General features: G+C 33.6%; 2 protein-coding genes and 1 pseudogene across 2 annotated transcripts; 1 reads left to right on the top strand and 2 right to left on the bottom strand.

Moving 5' to 3' along the window:
- Window positions 1-6,363: 6,363 nt before the first annotated feature.
- On the top strand, window positions 6,364-7,777 carry LOC146940692 (uncharacterized). The gene is made up of 4 exons (XM_085754393.1): window positions 6,364-6,615; window positions 6,985-7,093; window positions 7,337-7,499; window positions 7,572-7,777. Exons 1-4 carry the CDS (start codon window positions 6,522-6,524, stop codon window positions 7,629-7,631), a joined length of 426 nt encoding a protein of 141 aa, XP_085610519.1. The 5' UTR covers window positions 6,364-6,521; the 3' UTR covers window positions 7,632-7,777.
- A 101-nt stretch (window positions 7,778-7,878) lies between these two features.
- Window positions 7,879-8,872, bottom strand: LOC146940691 (uncharacterized; annotated as a pseudogene).
- Window positions 8,873-15,417: 6,545 nt separating this feature from the next.
- LOC146940690 (ankyrin repeat family protein) lies at window positions 15,418-20,706 on the bottom strand. Its single transcript, XM_085754422.1, has 5 exons — window positions 20,235-20,706; window positions 17,555-18,314; window positions 16,971-17,007; window positions 16,757-16,890; window positions 15,418-16,031 (listed from the first exon to the last, which is right to left on the bottom strand). Exons 1-5 carry the CDS (start codon window positions 20,665-20,667, stop codon window positions 15,602-15,604), a joined length of 1,794 nt encoding a protein of 597 aa, XP_085610548.1. The 5' UTR covers window positions 20,668-20,706; the 3' UTR covers window positions 15,418-15,601.
- Window positions 20,707-20,995: the final 289 nt, after the last annotated feature.

Raw genomic sequence — 20,995 nt, 5'->3', positions numbered from 1 at the left:
TTCATCTTTACAAGTGACCCAAAGTATTAATGTTCAATTATATGAATTTGCAATGTTCAATTTTATTAATCGACCCTGTTATTTATTATTTGTATCAATATTATTACCACTTGGGATGTGTGTGATGGATTTAAGAAAACGAAACTGTTTGGGGTTTTGAAGTTACAATGGAAGTTGTAAATTGAAGTGCTGGCGAAGTCTCCGGTACGCGATGGCCATGGGTCACGTACCGTGCGAGATGTTTAATTACCTGGAGTCACAGGTTTTGAGTAGGGGTGGCAATATGATCCATCAAATCCATATACATCCAATCCATCCACCATAATATCCATCCAATCCATCCACCAAACAAAAAAAAAATAGTTAATGGATTGGATTTAATCCATCCATTTAAAATTATGGATACATCCAATCCATCCACCTTATTTTAAAAATCCATTGGATCACCTAAAATATTAATAATAATCCACTGGATATAAAATTATTTTAAACATGATTTAAATTAATTTTGTTAATAAATAAAAACAAGCTATGTTTTTAATTATGGGGGCCTAAAAAGAAATATTCTTATTTTTTCCTCAAATGTTTGACCCATAAGATTCAGCCCAATCAATTAAAAAATAATCAGCCCATTAAAAAAAAAGGTCAACAGAATGTCAACATCCATGGCCACCGGAGCTCCGCCGGACAACCACCGTCCGCCACCGTGACCTCGTCGGAGCTCCACCGTGGGTTGCCGGAAAATATGGATTTCCGGCCATATCGCTGCCATCCGCCGCCGTGTCGGTCGTCGGAGACCGCCAGTCAACGGTGGTGCCCGGTGGTCAACGTCGGTGCACCACCACCTTTTATTTATTTATTTATTTTATTTCAACTTTGTTATAAATGTTTGTTTTTTTTTAATGACACCAGCAACAATCTTTATTATAGAAAAAGTTGTTTATGGGTATAATTGGGATAATGAAAAAGTAAGTATAAATATATTCATCTCGTTTGTTATATTTTTTAAATGATAAAGGAAAAAAAACATACATATATATTCACATCGTGTTTGTTACATTTTTTTAATATTTAAATTTATTCTTATATATTTGTTACATTGTTAGAAAGAAAAAGTCAGCCCAAAAGAGTTGAAAGAGTTTGTTTTCTTTATATATAGTATAGATGTTTAGTCAAAATGCTTTATTTCTTTTATTTATTACATATTAAATAATTTTACTTTTTTCCTTCTAAAGAATAAGTGTCGCCTCGTAAATGGATCAATATCTCTTCAGCTGATCTGAAATGCATTTCAAATTATTTGATTCAGTTTGTTCAGTTAGGCTATTATTTTATATGTCTTCGATCTAATTTGCATATGGTTTGGTTTTCTTGCGTGTGGGTGATTTGGAAAGAATAAAACAACAAGATTTTTAACATTCATAAGGAAGATCATGTGCATCAGTTATTAGACAAGGTTAAGCTCATCTCTTTTTAATGGTTGAAAGAAAATAACCCTTATTTTGCTTTAGATTATTATAATTGGTGGCTCAATCCATTGTTATGCATGAGTTTCACATTGTAATGCTTCCTTCTTTTTAGAATCTTTTGCTTTGTTTTTTCTTTTAGGCAAAAGATAAAATATATAAAATAAAAAGAAATAGATACAAAGATTGAGGGGACATTAGACCCGACACAAGAATAACCTTAACGGGAATATGTAACACCCCGTTTTCCCCAACATAAAAATTTCATATAAATTAGAGTACTTTATTTCATAAACGGAATGTCACATACTTCTTAAAAATCATAAATAGATAATAATAATTATCCTTCAAAGTTCAACATCATAAAATTTGAAACTACGCAGCGGAAAATAGTTCAGCATGGTAAAAGTCTTGGCACGCAGGCCTTATCAGAAAATCTCATAAATTAGTTCAATACTTAATCATAAAAAAGGTTCATAAAAGACACGTAAGGAATAGATTATGAAAGCAAGCCCCATCCCGTTACGTATCAGAGCACTTAGACACAAAGTGAGGAGTCCACTCACGAACGCCTCTAGTCTTTATTACCTGCAAGTTACCCATACGAAGGGCAACATTTTCAAGCAAAGGGGTGAGATTTCACAGTCAATAAATTAAACATATAATTCATCAAAATGCATTTAACACCACAAAATATCTTAACATGTCAACCTTTATCAATTAGCATCATATCAATTCATAATTAAATATTACCATCAAATATCATCATTAAATATCATCATTAAATCATAATCAAACATATTTTAAATCAACATCAGACATCATATACAACTTGATACTTGACTCGACAATGCGACTCAACTTGACAATGCAACTCTTAACAACTTAACGACTCAAATCATCGTGAAACTTCTTGATATGCAAATGCATGTGGTACCATTCAGCAACATATATGAGCGTAATTAGGCTCTTCAACAAGTGAGCATAAAGCTGCCGGGCCTAAAGCCCCCAACATAGTTTGAGCATAAAGCTGTCGGGCCTAAAGCCCCCATCTTTAATGAGTATGCAATGGACTCAACTCCTATAACTTAGACATCTTGAACTTCTTAAACAACTTATATGATTCCAATAATTTGGACAACTTCTTACGACTTCACAACTTAGACCGACACTTACAACTTTATGACATTAATGGTCAACAACATCAAACGATAAACATCAACATCTTAAACATCGCATCAACATAAGCATCATAAATAACACATATTTAAATCACACATCTTCCAAATAACACTTCATTATATAACACATCTTTAAATAGCATCATTATCAAATACACATCATTAAATAACACTTCAGTTATACATCATCAATTAACACATCAATTTCACATCATCAAATAATTCACAAATTACACTTAGTCAAATAATACATCAACTATACTTCTTAAATATCACATCTTTACATACCACATCTTAACTTAGGTTTCCTGGACAGCTTCTAATAATCTAGACATCCTTCCTTTCCTACTCCAAGTTCATCTTAAAACTACACGATCTTTAAATAGTAACACATCTTTATATAACACATCAATTACACAAAAATAATTCACAATTACACTAACGAGGTCTCTCCCATATAATAACCGTTATCTTAATTCTAGCGAAAATACCTGGTAGTAGCTATGCTCCTTATTAAGTAACACATCAATACACTCAATTTTCTATTCTGCCAAATTTTCTATTCAGAGCCGTAATGGCTGAAACCCCATATTTTGACTTTTCCTCACGTGATTGAACTCCATATTTAACTTCTCTAATCCTAGTTTCACAATTCTAGTCTCTATCATTCAACAACACTAATCAGTAAATTTCACATAGATCAATCAACGTGATTAGACCACCAAGGTCCATAGAATTATAAACAACTAATCAATTTATAATTAGAACATCCTAAGATGAAAGTTCCCCCCTTACATCAATTCAACGGTTTTTCATCACCTAATCATCAATTCTCACTCAAACCCTAATTCTCAATTCTCACCAAAACTCAACCTAATCATGCTAAATTCATTTTTCAGAATCATACCCTTAATAATATTGAGAGTTAGTCTCACCCTTACCTGGTTATTGCAGAAAATCACAGCTCTCCTCTTGTTATCCTCTCTTCTGACTTTTCTCCCTTTTTCTCCAAAAACGTACGTACTGTGTTTCTAACTTATGTCTGCCATATTTATCTTTTCGTATTACTCTACTCACCTCTAAACTTACTCTTCTCACCAAACAGCCCCACTTTTAATATTTTTATTTTACTTTTCATATCTTATTTTATTTAATAATAAAATAAGTCACACCAACATTATAACTTCACAAAATCACATACTTCACATCAATCTTGAAAATCACACAATTTACCTATAAATCATGTAAACTACTTAAATTCATAAATCATATAAATCACACATATAAATCATATAAATATATGTTAAAACTCATCAAAATAATTAAATAATTACGACGGGCGTTACAGAATACATCGTGATAAAACAGTCCAAATGGATCTACTTTAATCTATTCTAACAAAAAATCACTAATCATAGGTGCAACCCAACGAACCAGCGTACATGCGCGAAACCAAGTTACAAAAAAGTATGAAAAGTGAAATCCGTAAAGAACAACTAAAGTTTAAATATGGCGAATGGATTGACCGCCAACACGGTAACAAAATTCAAGTGTCAACAACTCCCTGATCAACAACAAGCTTAAAATGCCCTTTCGAGCAAAACAACGAGTAAAAACTCAGATCGAGGAATGAGTCCAATACGTTAGAACCGCATACCCTTTCGGGTTAAACAAACCATACCCTTTCATGTTTTTTTTTAAACCGAACACCCAACCCTTTCAGGTTGTTGAAATCGAACCACATATGTCAAATCTAAAGCACCCAATCTCTGATCAAGAAGACAAAAACAAAGAAACTAACAAAGGAACACAAAAAAGCTGATCCGCCGCGCAGGTGAAGCAACAAACCATCGGAAAACAGCGACGAGGCAAGCACAACACAACGCCTTACACCAACCTAAAGAGCGCCGAACCCAAGGCTATCACCACAAGCACCCAGATCCGCCACCACCACAACAAAACATACTCGCGGAAAAGAAGTAATATTTTATGAGGTATTTTATAATTTAATAAATAAATAAATTACTTTAGTATAATGATTTAAAGTTAGTGGGACCAAAAATAATTTATTATACTCACTCTATTTCAAAATAAATGTCGTAGTCAACTAATGCACACATGACAATGCACAACTTTGATCATTAATATCTTTAATTATATATAATAAAAAATTATAAAAATTTGATATTTTAAAAATATTCATCGAGACAAATCAAACAACATCTAACAAGCTAACAATTGTATTTATATATGGATTTTGCTAGAAGACACATTTTATGAAGGTGTCTTTTAGCAAGTTATTCTATAGACATTTGTTAAAAGACACCAACTAATATTTATGAAGGTGTCTTTTAGCAAGTTTATAACTAAAAAGTGGATAATCTCACTTTGAGGTGTGGGTTGTTAAAAGACACCTTCATGGGTGGCTTCTAGCAAAACCCTTTATATATGAGAAATGATATTTGAACATCCATTTTGTGACAACTTTTGCTACAACTTTCTCTCTCATACTCACATTATTTTTTACTTTATCTCTCTATTGCTTTGATTTTCATGCAAATACCTATTATTTCTTTACAAATTTTGGTTGTCCCCATAAGTTGTCAAGTAAAGGTTGTTCAAATAACACTTCTCTTTATATATTAGTTAAAAAAGATGGTCAAAATAAGTTATCTGAATAACGCACATTGTAAAATTACGACATGTGTTTTGAAACAGATGGAGTACAAAAATAATTTATGATGTTCTTATTAAACTTTTATTATACAAAAGTAATTTACATGTAGAATCCATTAAATGAGTCTCTGTTAGTATCCTACTGTTATGGATGCTCTTGATGATTCTAAGTTAGCTTTCGATAAGTGAGTTGGACAACACTTTTACGGTTTTACCATAGTTATCTTTAGGGTTAAATATGTTTTTGGTCTCTATAAATACACCAACTTTTCGTTTTAGTCCCTTTAAAATTTCCCTTCAACTTTTAGTCCCTCAAAAATTTTCCATCTTCACTTTTGGTCCCTCCTTTAAAGTAAACTCATATGTAGAATTCATATTTTTGAATAAAATTTTGCAGAAAAATTCATAATATTATAAGAATCTCTACCAAAAAAATTTAGAATTTTTTAACAAAACATGAATTTAATATGAATTTTTATATTTTTTACGGTTAAAAATTCATATTAAATATATGTTTTGTTAAAAAATTCTATTTTTTTTTTGTAAAATATTTTTACATTATTCTACACATATCTGCACAATTTCATTAAAAAATACTAAAATAAACTTAAAAATAGGGACCAAAAGTAGTGATTGAAAATTTTATAAGGACTAAAAGTTGAAGAAAAATTTTACAGGGACTAAGACAAAAAGTTGGTATATTTATAGGGGTCAAAAACATATTTAACCCTCATCTTTATCTTGACCATTAAAATAATTTTTGGTCATGAGTACGAAGATGTATGATTAACACATCACACTTACACATCAACACGTGACTTCATTCACATACTGCCACGAACCCCTTCTCTTTCAAAAATATTCATGTGAACAATAATTTCGAACTTTTACAATAAATATTTTAAGTTAAGAAGAAATTTTTATTGTTTAATACTTTTCTCCTCACATAACTTGTTTATTTAATAAAATGGAAGGAAATTCTTAATTTTTTAAAAAGAAATAATAGTATATATAGTAGTATGAATATATGAATTGAATAGATACTAGTACTACTTAATTGGAAATTTTGTTTGTTGTTGTTGATACAATTCTACAAATTCTCAATTGGTTTTCACTTGTTCGGTTTTCTTAAATAATAATAATAAAAGCTTGAGAGACAAAGAAAAACAAGCCTATTTATAGTTAGTTGTCTGTTATCATGGATTCATCTGCAGGTTTAATGACCAAATTGTGGGGCTTTATTTCTTTCCTCCCATTTTTCTTCTTGCTCTTAATACTTGGCATCATCAAAGGTTCATTTTTTCTTTTCTGCTTATCACACTTGTATTTTTATTTTCATGTTCTTGTTGTTAGACTAAAACACATATAAAATGTGTGTAAGGGAGTGCTTTAGAAAATAAAATAGGAAAGATATTTAAAAATTAATGTTTGAAAATATTTTAAATTGTTGATTCCACCCTTGATTTTTTAATTATACATGATTTTATAAAGAATCATATTGATGCTTATATAGTCTATAATACATTCTTTCAAAAAAAAAAAAAAATTGTCTATAATACATAATTACATAAATACATAAATAAAAGCTCATGATTATTATTAATGTTGAATGCATCATAAATGTAAACATTCATTCATTATAAGGTGATTCCTCTTGGCAGGTGCATTGATAGGTCCAATTGCATTTGCCATTATAGTTGTTGGAAATTCAGCTGTTATCATTGGACTATGGACTGCACATGTTGTTTGGACATATTATTGTGTAGCAAGGTTGTAACTTCTTTCAAATTCTTTAGACTTGCAATTGCAAACTATGTATGATTATATGCTTCATATGTTCTAACTCAATCTGACCCATCAATTGTTGGCCTTTGACAACATAACAAAGAGGTTTGGACTAGTATTCAAGATTGTAGTGTTGATATGTTTTTGCTAATACTCCTCATATTACGTAAGTTTGTTTTCCGCGGCGAACATTGGTCACTAATTTCAAGTAGTACTTGTGACAGCCAGGCAGTATACTGTAAAAATGCGAAGCATGCACTTGAGAGGAAAAAACTTGGAAGGAAATGATCATAATTTGAAAAATAGGAGAGATAGTTCACAAAACTCGAAACACACCCTACAGCAATCCAGAAGCATGAAGTGGAAAATTCAGCAATATAAACCTGTGCAGGTGATGGTAACATGACTTAAATAAGCATTTTCTACGAATTTTTCTAACTAGAAAAGAATCGTTATTTTGCAGGTATGGGACTGGTTTTTCAAGTCGTGTAAGGTAAACGGCCGGATAGTCCTCCCTCCGTGATGGTCTGATAAGTGTAAAGGAAATTGAGGAATGCATTTTCAAAGGCAATTGCAAAAAATTAAGCATCAAGTTACCAGCTTGGTCCTTGCTACAGTGTCTTCTAACTTCAGCAAAATCAAATTCAGATGGATTGGTTATATATATGTAATGCTTTTATTGCTCATGCCATGCTTTCATTCCATTGGAATATGTAAATAAGCTCATGCTTCGATGTAAATGCATTTGCAGCTGATGATGTAGAACTGACAAGGATGGATGGACCGAAGGATAGAGTGTTTGAGTGGTTTATTGGACAGTTGGATCTGGTTGAGATGCAAAACGGGAAGCAGAATTTGGCGCAAGCAAGCTAGCAGATGTTGCATGTGCCATGCTAGTGGATGCTAAAGAACCTCTTGAAAACTCGTCCTTTACAGTGCCTTGATTGATACCACTACCCTGTTCATTTTGACCAGAATTAACAGAAGGCAACCCATGCAACTTAGATAAATTATAACTACGTTGCTGCTCAATACAAAGGTCATTAGTTCCTTTTTTACATATGAAGTAGATGAAAACAAGCCCGAATTTTGTTCTGCTGATGTTTGCCAAGAATTTGAAGTTTGGTGTGATGATGTATTATTTACCACAGTCAACACAGATCCACCTTTTGCATTCTCTTAGGATCATTGAAAGAACTCTGATGTTATGCACCTAAGTGATTTAGACCAATGCTCTGATGTGGAATTTGCCTCGTGTGAATCATGAGGATGAGGTTGTGGTCTGAAAGATGATGATGAACTAGTGGTTGTCCCAGAAAAATGGCTGTAGTTACCACCACTGCCTCCAACATGTTCTTGAGGTTTTTTAGCACTGATGTCCATAGTTGAATAGGTTGGCTGGCTCACTCTTCACGTGGATAGCTGAAGAAGCATTATGAGAATGGTCTGCAGCAGCATTCATACTTCTCTGATGCAGTTGTGCTAATGCATGGGGATCGTTAAATTTTGTTCCACTGGAAGTAACAGTTGGCATCCTTACAGGGGGCTGCTGTCCAGAAGAACCTGTATTGGTTTTTTGTCTGCAAGAAAAAGGACGGTTCTTAGCATAATGTTGAAATCTATCTCTAACCACCTTAAGAAAAAACATCTATTCTACCTACCTGTTGTTGCACTTTTGCTAATGCTATCCTAAGCATCTGATCCCCCACAATCCCTTACATAAGCCGTACAAAATGTTCTTTGGGTATTTCATCTCTCTCTATAACAAATGACAACAAAATTGACAAAACCAAAAACTTTTAGTAATATGAAAAAGCCTTGCCCAACAAACTTTAGTAGTTTAGCACGGCATAGAGGGAAAAAGGACATGATAGTGAAACTGGTTTGAGAAACCCATCTTCAATTTGTTAAATAAAGTTTGAAGTTGCATTGCCCTGTCCTTGGGAAGTTGGGGAATCAATATAGGGAGCAAAAAGCCAGATGGTACCTGTTTACTAGGATTGACTTGGCTACTCGGTTGTTCATTGATTGTGGCTTGTTGATTACTCATCTGCTGCAGCTTTGCATACTAAGATTGTTCATTGGGATTATTTGTTTTGATTGCCTCGTTGTTAAAAACGGGATCTTTTTCAGATTTGAGAACTTCATTTGTTTGAGATTGTTGATGAGAAACAGGTAAAGTTTGCCGTTGGAGAGATTCATCTTGTGATTGGTTGTGTGATAAAGTAAGATTACTTGCATCCTGCAAGGTAACATTCTGTATCGGTTCCACGACAGGTCCTTGGTGCTTTAGCTCCGTTTCGTATGAAGGTTGCTCTTGCTGTTGTTCAATTTTAGGCTCCTGATTTTGACAGTTAGTCTGGTTGTCGTGGCTCGAGTTGGCCACGTTTGTAATGATTGATGATTATGGTTAGAAGCAATTTCTCAAGGTTGTATATCATGGAAGGTTGTCATGTCTGTAAGGTAATAATCTAATTTCTAATGAAATTTTATGACAAATATTGTATGCTGCAAAGTGAGGAGAAGGAAATTTTAATGTGGAGACATGCTATAGAGTCCCACATCCGGATGAGATAAGACCTTTCACAAGAAATAATGCAATTTTTAGTTCTTAATTATGCAATCATTTCAACCATTCTTAGATACTTTGTTCTGGATCAAACTGTAGTTTCATATTTTGATTGCAATAAAATGTGTGCTGAAAAATCGACTAAAAGTGTTGAAAAATAATACGTGGTTTTGTAGTTATTTTAAAAGATCTAATGCCCATGTTTTAAGATGTAGTTGACATCGACAACATATACATGGGCAACTAAGGCTCTAAACAATTTGATCCACAGTTCTTTTAGAAGAAGTTATTACTTAAGAAATTCCCAAGTTAAAACTGTTTTTTATCATTTTGATACTTTACTGTTATTTTTAAGACTTTGTTGTTGTTTAGTTAAGATTTTTTGACCACTTATTTTGTATTTTGAGGACTACTTATACCATTGATTTTGAGCACCATAATTTTCAGATTGAACTAAGTATTTTGAGGACTACTTTTGTCATTTCAGAATAGTACTTCTTCATTTTTTGAAGGGTCATTTCGAAATCGTACTTAACATGGTCTACTATAATTTGCATATTGTTTGGAGGAGTATCATGCTTAACATATTCTACTATAATTTTCTGATTGTTTGGAGGAGCATTCACATTCAAAGGAGCTGAAAGTAGCATTAACAATGAAAGGATCATTCAGATTGGAAACATCAGCACCGAAAATAGATGCAGATTATTTAACTATTGTTATAAATCTTATTATAAAGCTTTTCCAAAGTGTATTATATAGCTTTTCCAAAATTTAGTGACCCTTATTTAAAAGAATTTGATTTAGCTATTAACTATTGTTATTAACATTTTTTTGTTGTAAAGATATTGTTATTAATATTTGTAATCAATATATTGGATATGTTTTAATATTCATTAATATTCTTCTTTTACAAATATATTTAAGCAACATTATTTGCCAGATGCAGAATCACTTTAAACCATAAACATGAAATATTAATAGGTATTTGATTAAGTTTCTCAAATACGGGAGGCTATAAGTGTTTAATTTAAGTTCAAGTTTTATATTTTTCAAACATGGGAGGCATAGGTATTTGATTTAAGCGGAAAACTTTGTCTTTCTCAAACACCTATAGGATATAGGTATTTGATTTATTTGTCTATTTATTATAAGTTTTATATGTATTTTAGGTTAAATTACGTCATGGGTCCTTTAAATTTAAGGTTTGTAACATATTGGTTTTTAAGTTATTTTGGTCATAAGTCTTTTAAGTTTGTAAACGTTTTCAATTTAGTCATTATGTTAACCAAACGTTACAAAAATGATGATGTGATGGTTATATGTATGATGTGACATGTATCCTCACCATACATCTTATAGGACTTACATGTTAGAGAAAACCAAATTAACTTAAAGGACCAATCAGCTACAATTTTTTTTCGCTAAATGCCATGATTTTTGTTTACCCATTCATTAGGATAATTTCAAAAATATCACCCCAAGGAACACGGAAGGCTTAAGGAATCATCTTCCGCGTAGTGTTATTTGAATCAGTAGTAATATTAGAGAAACAACTATTCTTATGGGTAATTAGTATCTTTCATTTATTTTGCAGATAATTTTGGAGCTATGAAGGGGTAGCAAATGCATTGTCTACAAGGGCCTGTTTTGATTACTTTTTTCTTATATTTATCTATATAATTGTTTTGAGCCATTGTTGGATTCATTTGATGATTAAAAGACATTAATGTGGTACCGAACTAAAATGGTGTGGTGGATGTGGTATTCGTTTTATTTATTAATTACAAGATAACTATATATTCAAATATATATGTATGTCAATGTGTTTTATATATTTTGTTATCGTGTTAAGTGTCAACAATTCAACGCACTACAATATACCACTTTTTGCCCGTGCGTTGCACGGGGCAAATACTAGTATATGAACAAAGAGGGGTCACTTTTGCTTGTAGTAAAGCCACGTGATGTGATAAAGGCTTTAAGGGCATCATGCCATGCACGAGGTGCTTGCCGAAGACCATAGATAGCTTTATGAAGCTTGCAAACATGATTCGGATATTGTTTATCTTTTAGTCCCGGAGGTTGACTCATGTAAACATCTTCTTTGAGTAATCCTTGGAGGAACGCATTGTTAACATCAAGTTGGTGCATACGCCACCCTTTCCCCAAGGCTATGGTGAGAACTAGTTTTATGGTTTGAGGCCGAACCACCGGAGCAAAGGTCTCTTTGAAGTCAACACCCAGACATTGAGTGAAACCCTTAGCCACTAGGCGTGCTTTGTATCTAGATATAGAGCCATCAGAGTTTCTTTTGATGCGAAATAACCATTTGCAATCAACAATATTTTGATGTGATGGCGGTGGCACAAGTGTCCATGCACCATTTCGAATTAAGGCATCGAACTCCTCAGAAACAGCTTGTCTCCAATGAGAATGTTTCATGGCTTGTCGGATATTAGATGGTTCAAGGTTTTCAGGTAATGGATGAACAGAAGCATGGAAAAGTTTCTTTGGTTTGAATATGTTGTTTTGGGATCTAGTGACCACACGATTGCGATCATTAGTACCTGCAATGGGGTTAGGCTGAATCATAGGTTGGTTTAAAGTAGAAGATGTAGTGGGTGGATTATTACCTGATGAAGAACTTGAGTGCAAGGTTGCCTCTTGAGGATTTGCAACGGATGTAGAGGTAGTGGTGGTCACGGTTTGTGAAGTATTAGTTGTAAGTGGAGGTAGGAGGATGTGTGGTGGATGTGGGTCGATGCTTGGTATTGATTTGTGAATAGGTGTCGGTTTTATTATGGATAGGTAGGGAAAATAGTTGTCGTAGAAGACCACATGACGGGATGTATATATTTTGTTTGTTATGGGATCCAAGCAGCGATAGGCATATTGGGAGGGTGAGTAACCGACAAAGATACACGGTTGAGATTTAGGCTGGAGTTTGTTGCTATTGTATGGTCGTAACCATGGAAAACATAAGCAACCAAAGGAGTGTAGGTGAGTGATGTTATATGTTTGGTTGTGAAGGATAAGATAGGGTGTTTTCATATTGAGTGTTGGTGTGGGCAACCTATTGATTAGATAGGCTGCTGTACTAAAAGCAAATGACCAAAATTGAGATGGTAGGTTTGCATGATGTAATAATGCTCTAGCAGGGCAGAGGAATTAAGTTCAGGTGTGTGAGGTGGTGTGGTGTAGTGTGATATACCATTGGAGGACAGGTAAGATTTTAGTTTTATGAATTCTCCTCCATTATCTGAGTAAAGGGAAATAATAGGCAAGTTAAAATATTTCTCAACAACATTTTTAAATTGAGGAAATATAGTGGAGACATCAGATTTATTTTTCATAGGAAAAAGCCAAATATATTTTGAGAAGTGATCAACAAATATTAGATAGTATAAGTAACCATCTAATGACCTAACAGGGGCTGGTCCCCATACATCAGAGTGAATAATCTCAAGAGGCCTAGAGCTGGTAATACTTGATGTTGTCTCTGATGTTTGTGTCTATGGTCATGCTTCATACACATCAACATCTGCCCTTAAAAGTAGATGCATAAATGTGTGTTCTTGATTTGATAATAATATCAGAGAAATATTAATTAGCATTAGCATTATTATTCACATTCTCCACCCATATCTTAGCTGCTATCAATTTCCATCTCTTTAGCATTAAGCACATACATTACTGGGAGCTCACATGAATATAAGGTTGATAATTTAAACAGTTAAACATATTCCTGACATGCATATAAATAGGCAAACATGATAATTTGACACATCATCAGCAACTTTTCTGTCATCCAATTGCATGCCATGTCAGTATATTTCTAGACAGGTAAGCAACTTTAGATGGGATATTTATAGTTTCATAAATGATAAGATGTTGAAGCTTGGGAGTGTGTTGAAGCATTTCTAGCATCCACCTTCACTTCTTAGGCCAATTTTTACCCTCTAAGTTAGAGAATAGCTCCATTTGAGTTAGATTGTAAAAAATGGGGACTTGGACATAGTGGGTCCATGTCTGCATGAATGAATTAAAAAGACAAGTAAACATTAGAAATCAATGATCATATTGTGATTTGTTTTGTAAAAGTAAAATGAAACAAACTCGTACTTACCATCTTTATACTGAGACTGACTGCACTGGAAAGTAAGAAGAGAGGAATAGGTTCGTTATCATAAAGCTTGGCTGTCACCAAATTGGGCAAGCATTTGATGTTGTCTGCTTTTATTGGAACAGCTTTATTATAAGTAAGGTTAAATGGATGATTTACTAGCACTTCCTCTATAATAAATAGATCATTTGCCAGCAATTCCTCTAGAATGGGAAAGGAAAAGAGAAAGTCAATGATATGTGTACGGGTCATGAAATGAACACAATCTAAGTGGAGAGTTTTGAGGCGTGAAATAGTATTATTATTATTATTATTATTATTATTATTATTATTATTATTATTATTATTATTATTATTATTATTATTATTATTATTATTATTTATCTGAGGAATATCGTCCATGATTATTAGGTTATTTAATTTGAGAACAGTAAGTTGTCCTACAAGTGAATATGTTGGAAGCTAATTTCATGTCTAAAGTATAAAAATACATACTAAGTTCATGGGATTCAGTTTGTCTTTTGTCTTAGATGAACTGTTAATCCACTGGAATTAAACTCACACATAACTGTGAGGTCCTGAGTTCGAACCTAGATCTCGACGTTCGGCGTTGCAATTTCGGCATTTGATAGTTGAGTTATGACTTCTAGACGGAAACGAACTAAACGTCTGGCGTTGCAATTTTGACATTTGACAGTTGTGTTATGACTTCTAGACGGAAACGAACTATTTTAATATAAGGAATAGAGACATTTACGCTAAAAAAACTATCCCAACTATTTTGTCAAAAAAATTAATCAAAATTATCTTTACCCCAAATGAATTTAAACTCAATCTCTTGATTAGATTGCAAAGTTAAACGGTCCCTACTACGCTGTTACCGTAGAATATATATGCTCGTAACTTTATATCATCCATCCATTGTATAAAGCATACCATGTCACCTGATAAAAGTTTTTTTCTAAAGGTGAACAGTTTTTTTTTTTAATAAGTGAAAAGCTTACATATCATCATAAAAACATATGACACAGTCTTTATAATTGTACAGTTAATTAGAGAATGTCGACGCATAGTTCAATTTGCAAGCGCAAAATTTTCTAAAAGGATCGACCAATTGAAATCTCTAATTAAATTACTCTTTACTATATATAACGTACTACTGAAAAAGCAAAATAGATGTGAAGTGTGAACAAATATAGCAAACACTATTGATAAAGCAAAAATATACCGAACACTTGTGAAAAAAATATAGTAATATACAAAAGTTACTCAATCCTTAATTTAAATTGCGTGGAGATTGAAGTTAGAAAACTAGTTTCTTAATTTATACAAAAGATGGAAAAGCATATAAACATAGAGAAAGCGGAGGTCCCCATCTACTAAATTATCAAATGAGGAAGGAGACGGTTCATTAATCATATCAATTTGTATCAATTTACTTTTGTGTCAAATACCACGTTTGGTCCTTTTAGTTTGACAGAATAACTAAGGAGCATATTGATAAAACAACTAAGGACGGAGGTGGTATTCTCTAGCTATTTTAAAGAGCATTTTTCACGAGCTTAAATTGTAACAAGCTAGTTAGAACAAACACAATCGAGTACGCAATCAAAATGTCAAACTTCCGTGTAATAATAATATAGATAGAACTCAAAAAATCAATGAATGCTCGAGCAACTTCAGTTACTAAAACCCAACTTAAGCACTCCAAGCAACCTAACTTAGCATCTGCTCTCTATAAACTACGGCTGCAATGATCTTAAAAATCTATACATTCCAAAAAACAGTGTTCAGAAATCTACGGTTCTTTTTGTTCGCCTGAAATTACAGTTTGTTCGCCTGAAATTACAGCGGTGATTGGAGAGAAAGTCAAGGGTGTGACATCATTAACAACTTCTGATTCGGCATCACCTGATGACTTTTCATGCTCTGCAACAACCATAAGCATCTCTAGGCGCTTGTCAAATTGTAAAGCACTTTCATCTCTCTCGTCAAGCTCGGCGGCTTCAATTTCAAGCCATTTATCACGTAAATCATCGAGAAGATTTCCTTGATCATTATTTAGGGAAGACCCAGGCATGCTCGGGACAGTTGTACGAAGAGATGAGTCTCCAGATGGTGGCGGTAAAGTCAACAGCATTGCCCGGAATTCTTTTGTATCGGCAAATAATTCAAAATTACAAGCAATGGTATCTAGACAGAATTCCCGAATCTTCAAAACACCATACCTGGAAATGAACAAATAATCAATAGAAATACAGATTAAACAAGATATGATCTGGTGCAGCTTCATTATTCAACCTTAATATACTTCCAACAATGGTATTTCATAAAATAATGAGAACAAAGATCAATTATTATGAATGAACAAAAAAAAAACATAACATATGTAATTCACCACGACAGGCTACAATACTCAGCAGTTAGGCAAGTTAGGAGTCAGTAAATTAGTGAACAAAGCACGTTTTCCTCTTCCAACATAACCCTAAGGTCATTTTGAGCCGTGGTAGATGAATTAAGGAGAATTCATTCCAGTAGTGATATTCTTCCTAAAACATGTGCAGTCATAAATAATCTATAAATGACACTGACGATCTTTCTTATATTAGCTATAATCCTCCTTTTTTTTTTTTTTTTTCTTTTCATTCAACTGATTGTGCATCTTAATTGTAGATCATTGGTAAATATTTCAATTTTGGTTTAGGTCAATTATCATTACACCAGAATACATTTCAGCAACCATCCCGATAAAACCTTTAATAAGTAACTACTGGGGCAGCGCTTATTAAACAAGCTCTAGTAAGTAGTAACATAGGGAGGTCTAAAATAAGTGGAAATGAAAAGGTAAAGCACTAGTATCAAAATGTATTATATAATCATAATAAAGAAACAACAATAATTGAAGCCATCAATGTAAGATGAAGAAAGAGAGATTGGCAGAAAAGAAACGTACATGTCTGCTAGCATTAACCAATGGCAAAGCTCTTCAGGTGATGCCATTTCTAGGTGTGGCACCAAGACATCAGCCACCGCACGCTTAAGAGGAAACATCAAGTATCTAGAAGCAATATCAAACATTTCCTCAGCCTGTTTAAAAAATATTTTGAAAATTAGACAATAAAAGGACAAACCACTTTTAAAAGAAATCTTAATGGATGTATAAAAACCTGATCTGGATTTATTTCCTGCAAACGATCGGTGTACCTGAACCAACAAAGAAATACAGGATAAATTTCACAATAAAAAACATACTTGCAGCAGAAAATTAATGTACAAATACACTTGTATTTTCTCATAAACTTCAAGCAGAAGGCACGATCACAAGAACATGCTACAGAAACTAACATATAACAACACAAATATGACCTGGTACAAAAACAAACATGCATAAAACTAAGGCAATTGGATTGTTGTAGTATTTTATTCAATCTTTAGCAAATTGGAACACAAGAATAAGTACTTAAAATCTTTAGCAAATTGGTTGCGTTTGGTCAGCTTGTTACATATTCCAGATTGAAAAACAAAAAATAGGTGAAGATTTTCTCCATTGCAAATCATCTTACGTAAGAAAGAATATCTACATTGCAAATCATTTAACTATAAATCAGGTAACTCCAAATTTATAGAATAATAATACAGTCACGGGTACTGATTCACAAGATGATCTTAAGTTACCGTGGTAATTATTGGCATACTAAATCCCTCCGATATTTTCAATTTCAAAATTCCACAGTCAAGGAAAGAGACTTACATATATTCAATCATTTTCTCAAATGCTTCCACACTCATGTCGTGTTCTTCAAGACAAGGAAGGAAGTCAATATATAATTCATCTTTCCCTTCATGGAAATCCTTCATACGTGAGAGTCTTGCTTTGAAATATTCTGATCTCGATGCTAGAATAACTTTATGGCAGCGGAAACTCTTTTTATCAACTCTAACGCAAACATCAGCAAGATCATTTAGAGGTTTAGCCATCTGCATGGCATCCATCCTAGATACCAATTCATCGATTCCATTATCTTGACCATTCTCATAAGTGGAATTTGAAAGGGCAGTCAGAAGGATTCTACGCAAGGCTGCAGGAAGCCTGTCTTCTTCAGGAAGGGATATGCCCTGTAAAATAAACCGCTTCTGAGAATTGTCTATATCTGTCAAAGCTTTATAGTCTGCATATTTTTGATGAATTAGTTCTTTCTCAAGAATTTTCTGCAGAGATTCACATTTGCATACTTTGCAAATTCTCACAAGATTCTCCATATCATCCACAGCAATCTCTAATCTGTCTGAATAAAAGAAATGTATAAGGCTACAAAGTGCAGGATATGACAGCTTTTCCCGTGCAAATCTTACTTCACCGCGCTCTTTCCAATCAGTCTCAAACTTTTTCTTGAAAAATGGCGACCTTGCACTTAATATGACCCTGTGAGCTTCAATGGGTCTTCCTTGTACAGTAAAAACCACATCTGGGGGAAAGTAGTTGGAACTGAACCCTTGAGTGGATGAAATACCTATTCAAATATAATAAATGTTGAGTCCCAGACCATGTATAAATACAACATTATTATTTGGAAAAAGAATTGTTACACAAACAATGACATCCCCATCTCACATGTGAGAGAGAGAGAGAGAGAGAGAGAGAGAGAGTGAGAGAGAGAGACTTAATGAAGAATAAGCGAGCCTTGTTTTATCATTTGATGGTTTTAGTAGTTGAATCCTAATTCCTTGTTGTGTAAGAATATTAGGTATTTTACCTACTCAAGAGTCATTGTCTCATGTATTTTATTAATCAGTCGTGTCTAGAAAAGTTCAATACTATAATAAGGGATTTAAATAATCAAAATTAGTTAAAAAGTCAGTGTAGAGTCATTCATTAGATACATTTGTGTCTAAAATAAGTAATTATGTATGTAATTTACAACAGAGTTGAGAATTCAGTAAAACAGTATTCAGAGAATTCAGATATATTGTCGGGTGTTTCTCTTCAAATTAGCATTAGATATCTGATATCAGGTTCCTATTTGAGGTGGAGCACTCTTCCCAAGGAAACCCTTTTATCCCTTGTGATGTTCCTCATACCCATATCTTTTCCTTTTCTGGGAGTTTCATTCCTAATTAGGCACCAGCCATATTTGGCACGACCGTGGTAAGACTCGTCAGGCACGCTTGTCTAATCAATAAAATTGACCAACATTAGTGATCTAGGAGAGCCTCCACTTAAGCAATGAAGCAATCCCTTTTAGGAGAAATAAAACAAAACCCACCCAAAACCTAGTGAGACGATATGTGTGGTGCAACTTCGATTTGTTACATGTTCTTGACATATGTTATTAGTTTTTTATTTTATTACAGTATTCAGGTTTCTGGTATACTTTATAGCAGCCAATGCTTTCATCATAGGCTGCAATGCCGTCTACCATATTGTTTTGGTGGGTTTTTAGCTTGCTGTCATGAACCGCATTCTGTCGTTGAAAACATTGATGCAAGCTGAATTTTTGTTAAACTATGAAAAACTAGTAGGCTTTATCCTATCAAATATCTTTTAATAATCTAATCATATTTCACACTGCAGCGGATTTATCAAACAGTTAAAATCTCACCTTACCATTGCACAAACAGTACCCCACCCCTCATGTCTTGTTTTGCAGGCAAAAGACATTGTCCTCCAAGCAGGGGAAGATTAAGCACGCCAACTATGAAGCTAAACTTATGCCGACGCTACTGTAGTTTTTGAAATGGAGAGAAAAAGTGAAAGAGTTTCTCAACTATTATGCACTTGTGTTGTGTTAATGTGTCGTGTCCGCTGGTTTTAATTCTGTTCTGCTCAGAATAATCCCTAGCAACAGTCTGTGTAACATTTAGGCAGCTAAGCCGGCCAATCAGTCATTTCAATTCTCAAGTATATTATGTGACCACTGACAACAACTAAGCCCTTCATTGTATCCTCCTTCAACTTTCTACACCCTCCATCCCTAATCATAAGACCCTTTACAAACAATTATTTGTCCGTAAATATAAGACCCTTTACAAAATGTCCCATGCATTAATGATTTCCTTATAAAATCCTCCCTGTTTAATTTATCATTGAGAAACATAACATATTTTGAATGTCCTAAATTAAAGTGAGTTTCTAAAGCTCCAACTTTCTCATAAGCTCTCTCATATATATCCTCCATAATCATCTATGAATAATATACTTATAAAAATGCACATTTTCATAACTTAGGAATCAAAAATTTATCACACAAAAACTGAAACTCTCGTAGGCGCATATTTAACTTCATGTGCATCATTATTCTAATCTTAATAAAAATTGCAACAAAAGCTCCTAAATCAACAAAAAAAAAAAAAATCTCCTTAATTAGAAAAAGCTTCCACACCTTAACATTCTCATAAACCAATTAATCCAAAAGGTAGAATCAAATTCTTACCAGGAAACTGAAATCCACGGGAATGCGAATTGGCGGGACAAGCAAAGAAAGTATCACGAAGAGAACTCTGCAACGGATTCAAAGGAGGAGGACGAGCTTCAAAAGCTTTAAGAAGCTTCCTAACCTTCAAATTAAGAGCAGAGTAATGACACCGGTCACCGTCAAACGTGTGTTCGGAGCAAATAGCGCCGTTTTCGAGAAGCATACGAGCGGCATCGAGGTGACCGGCGAGACAAGCGTAGTAGAGAGCGGTGGAGTCCCATTGGTCACGTGCGTTGACGTTAACGCCGCATTCAAGAAGGTAACGGAGACGGTCGAGGTCGCCGGCGCGGGAGGCTTGGAAAACGTCGCCGTTTGGGACTTTTTTTAAGGGGACTGATGTGCCGAAATCGGAAGGGTCTAAGTCGATGCCGCCGTCGTCGATGAAACTCATCCTTCTTGTTAAGATTATGCGCACGAGTGTGTGTTTTGTGTTTTGTTTTGCTGGGTTAAGCTCTTTGTAGGAGACACCACTCTAGTTACACTGTGCTTAAAACCCAAACAAAACAAAACAAAAAAATTAAAATAAAAAAGAAATAAAAAATGATCGCTTTTAATACTTTTTGTCTTAGGAAAATAGTGTAATTTTATCAGTTAAATATATTTTGTCTTTTAAAAAATTAAATATGTATAGGTACATAGCTTTGAATTATATCTCTTTCAATCTCAACTGAGTATATTCTCTTTTTTTTTTTTTTTTTTATGTTGGCATTAATAAATTG

The sequence above is a fragment of the Medicago sativa genome, chromosome 3 (genome assembly GCF_051527215.1).
Source record: "Medicago sativa cultivar Bolivia chromosome 3, Bolivia_mono, whole genome shotgun sequence".
NCBI classification, from domain to species: Eukaryota; Viridiplantae; Streptophyta; class Magnoliopsida; order Fabales; family Fabaceae; genus Medicago; species Medicago sativa.
This window is presented reverse-complemented; position numbering and strand designations above follow the sequence as displayed.

Bases quoted from the DNA above. Each gene is read 5' to 3' on its own strand.
- LOC146940692 (XM_085754393.1), top strand. From the start codon at position 6,522: ATGGATTCATCTGCAGGTTTAATGACCAAATTGTGGGGCTTTATTTCT. The intron at 6,616-6,984 runs GTTCATTTTTTC...TCCTCTTGGCAG, and splicing joins AATACTTGGCATCATCAAAG to GTGCATTGATAGGTCCAATT. The intron at 7,500-7,571 runs GTGATGGTAACA...GTTATTTTGCAG, and splicing joins AGCAATATAAACCTGTGCAG to GTATGGGACTGGTTTTTCAA.
- LOC146940690 (XM_085754422.1), bottom strand. From the start codon at position 20,667: ATGAGTTTCATCGACGACGGCGGCATCGACTTAGACCCTTCCGATTTC. The intron at 18,315-20,234 runs GTAAGAATTTGA...ATATTTGAATAG, and splicing joins CCGTGGATTTCAGTTTCCTG to GTATTTCATCCACTCAAGGG. The intron at 16,032-16,756 runs GTACGTTTCTTT...GTTCATTTCCAG, and splicing joins TGGTTAATGCTAGCAGACAT to GTATGGTGTTTTGAAGATTC.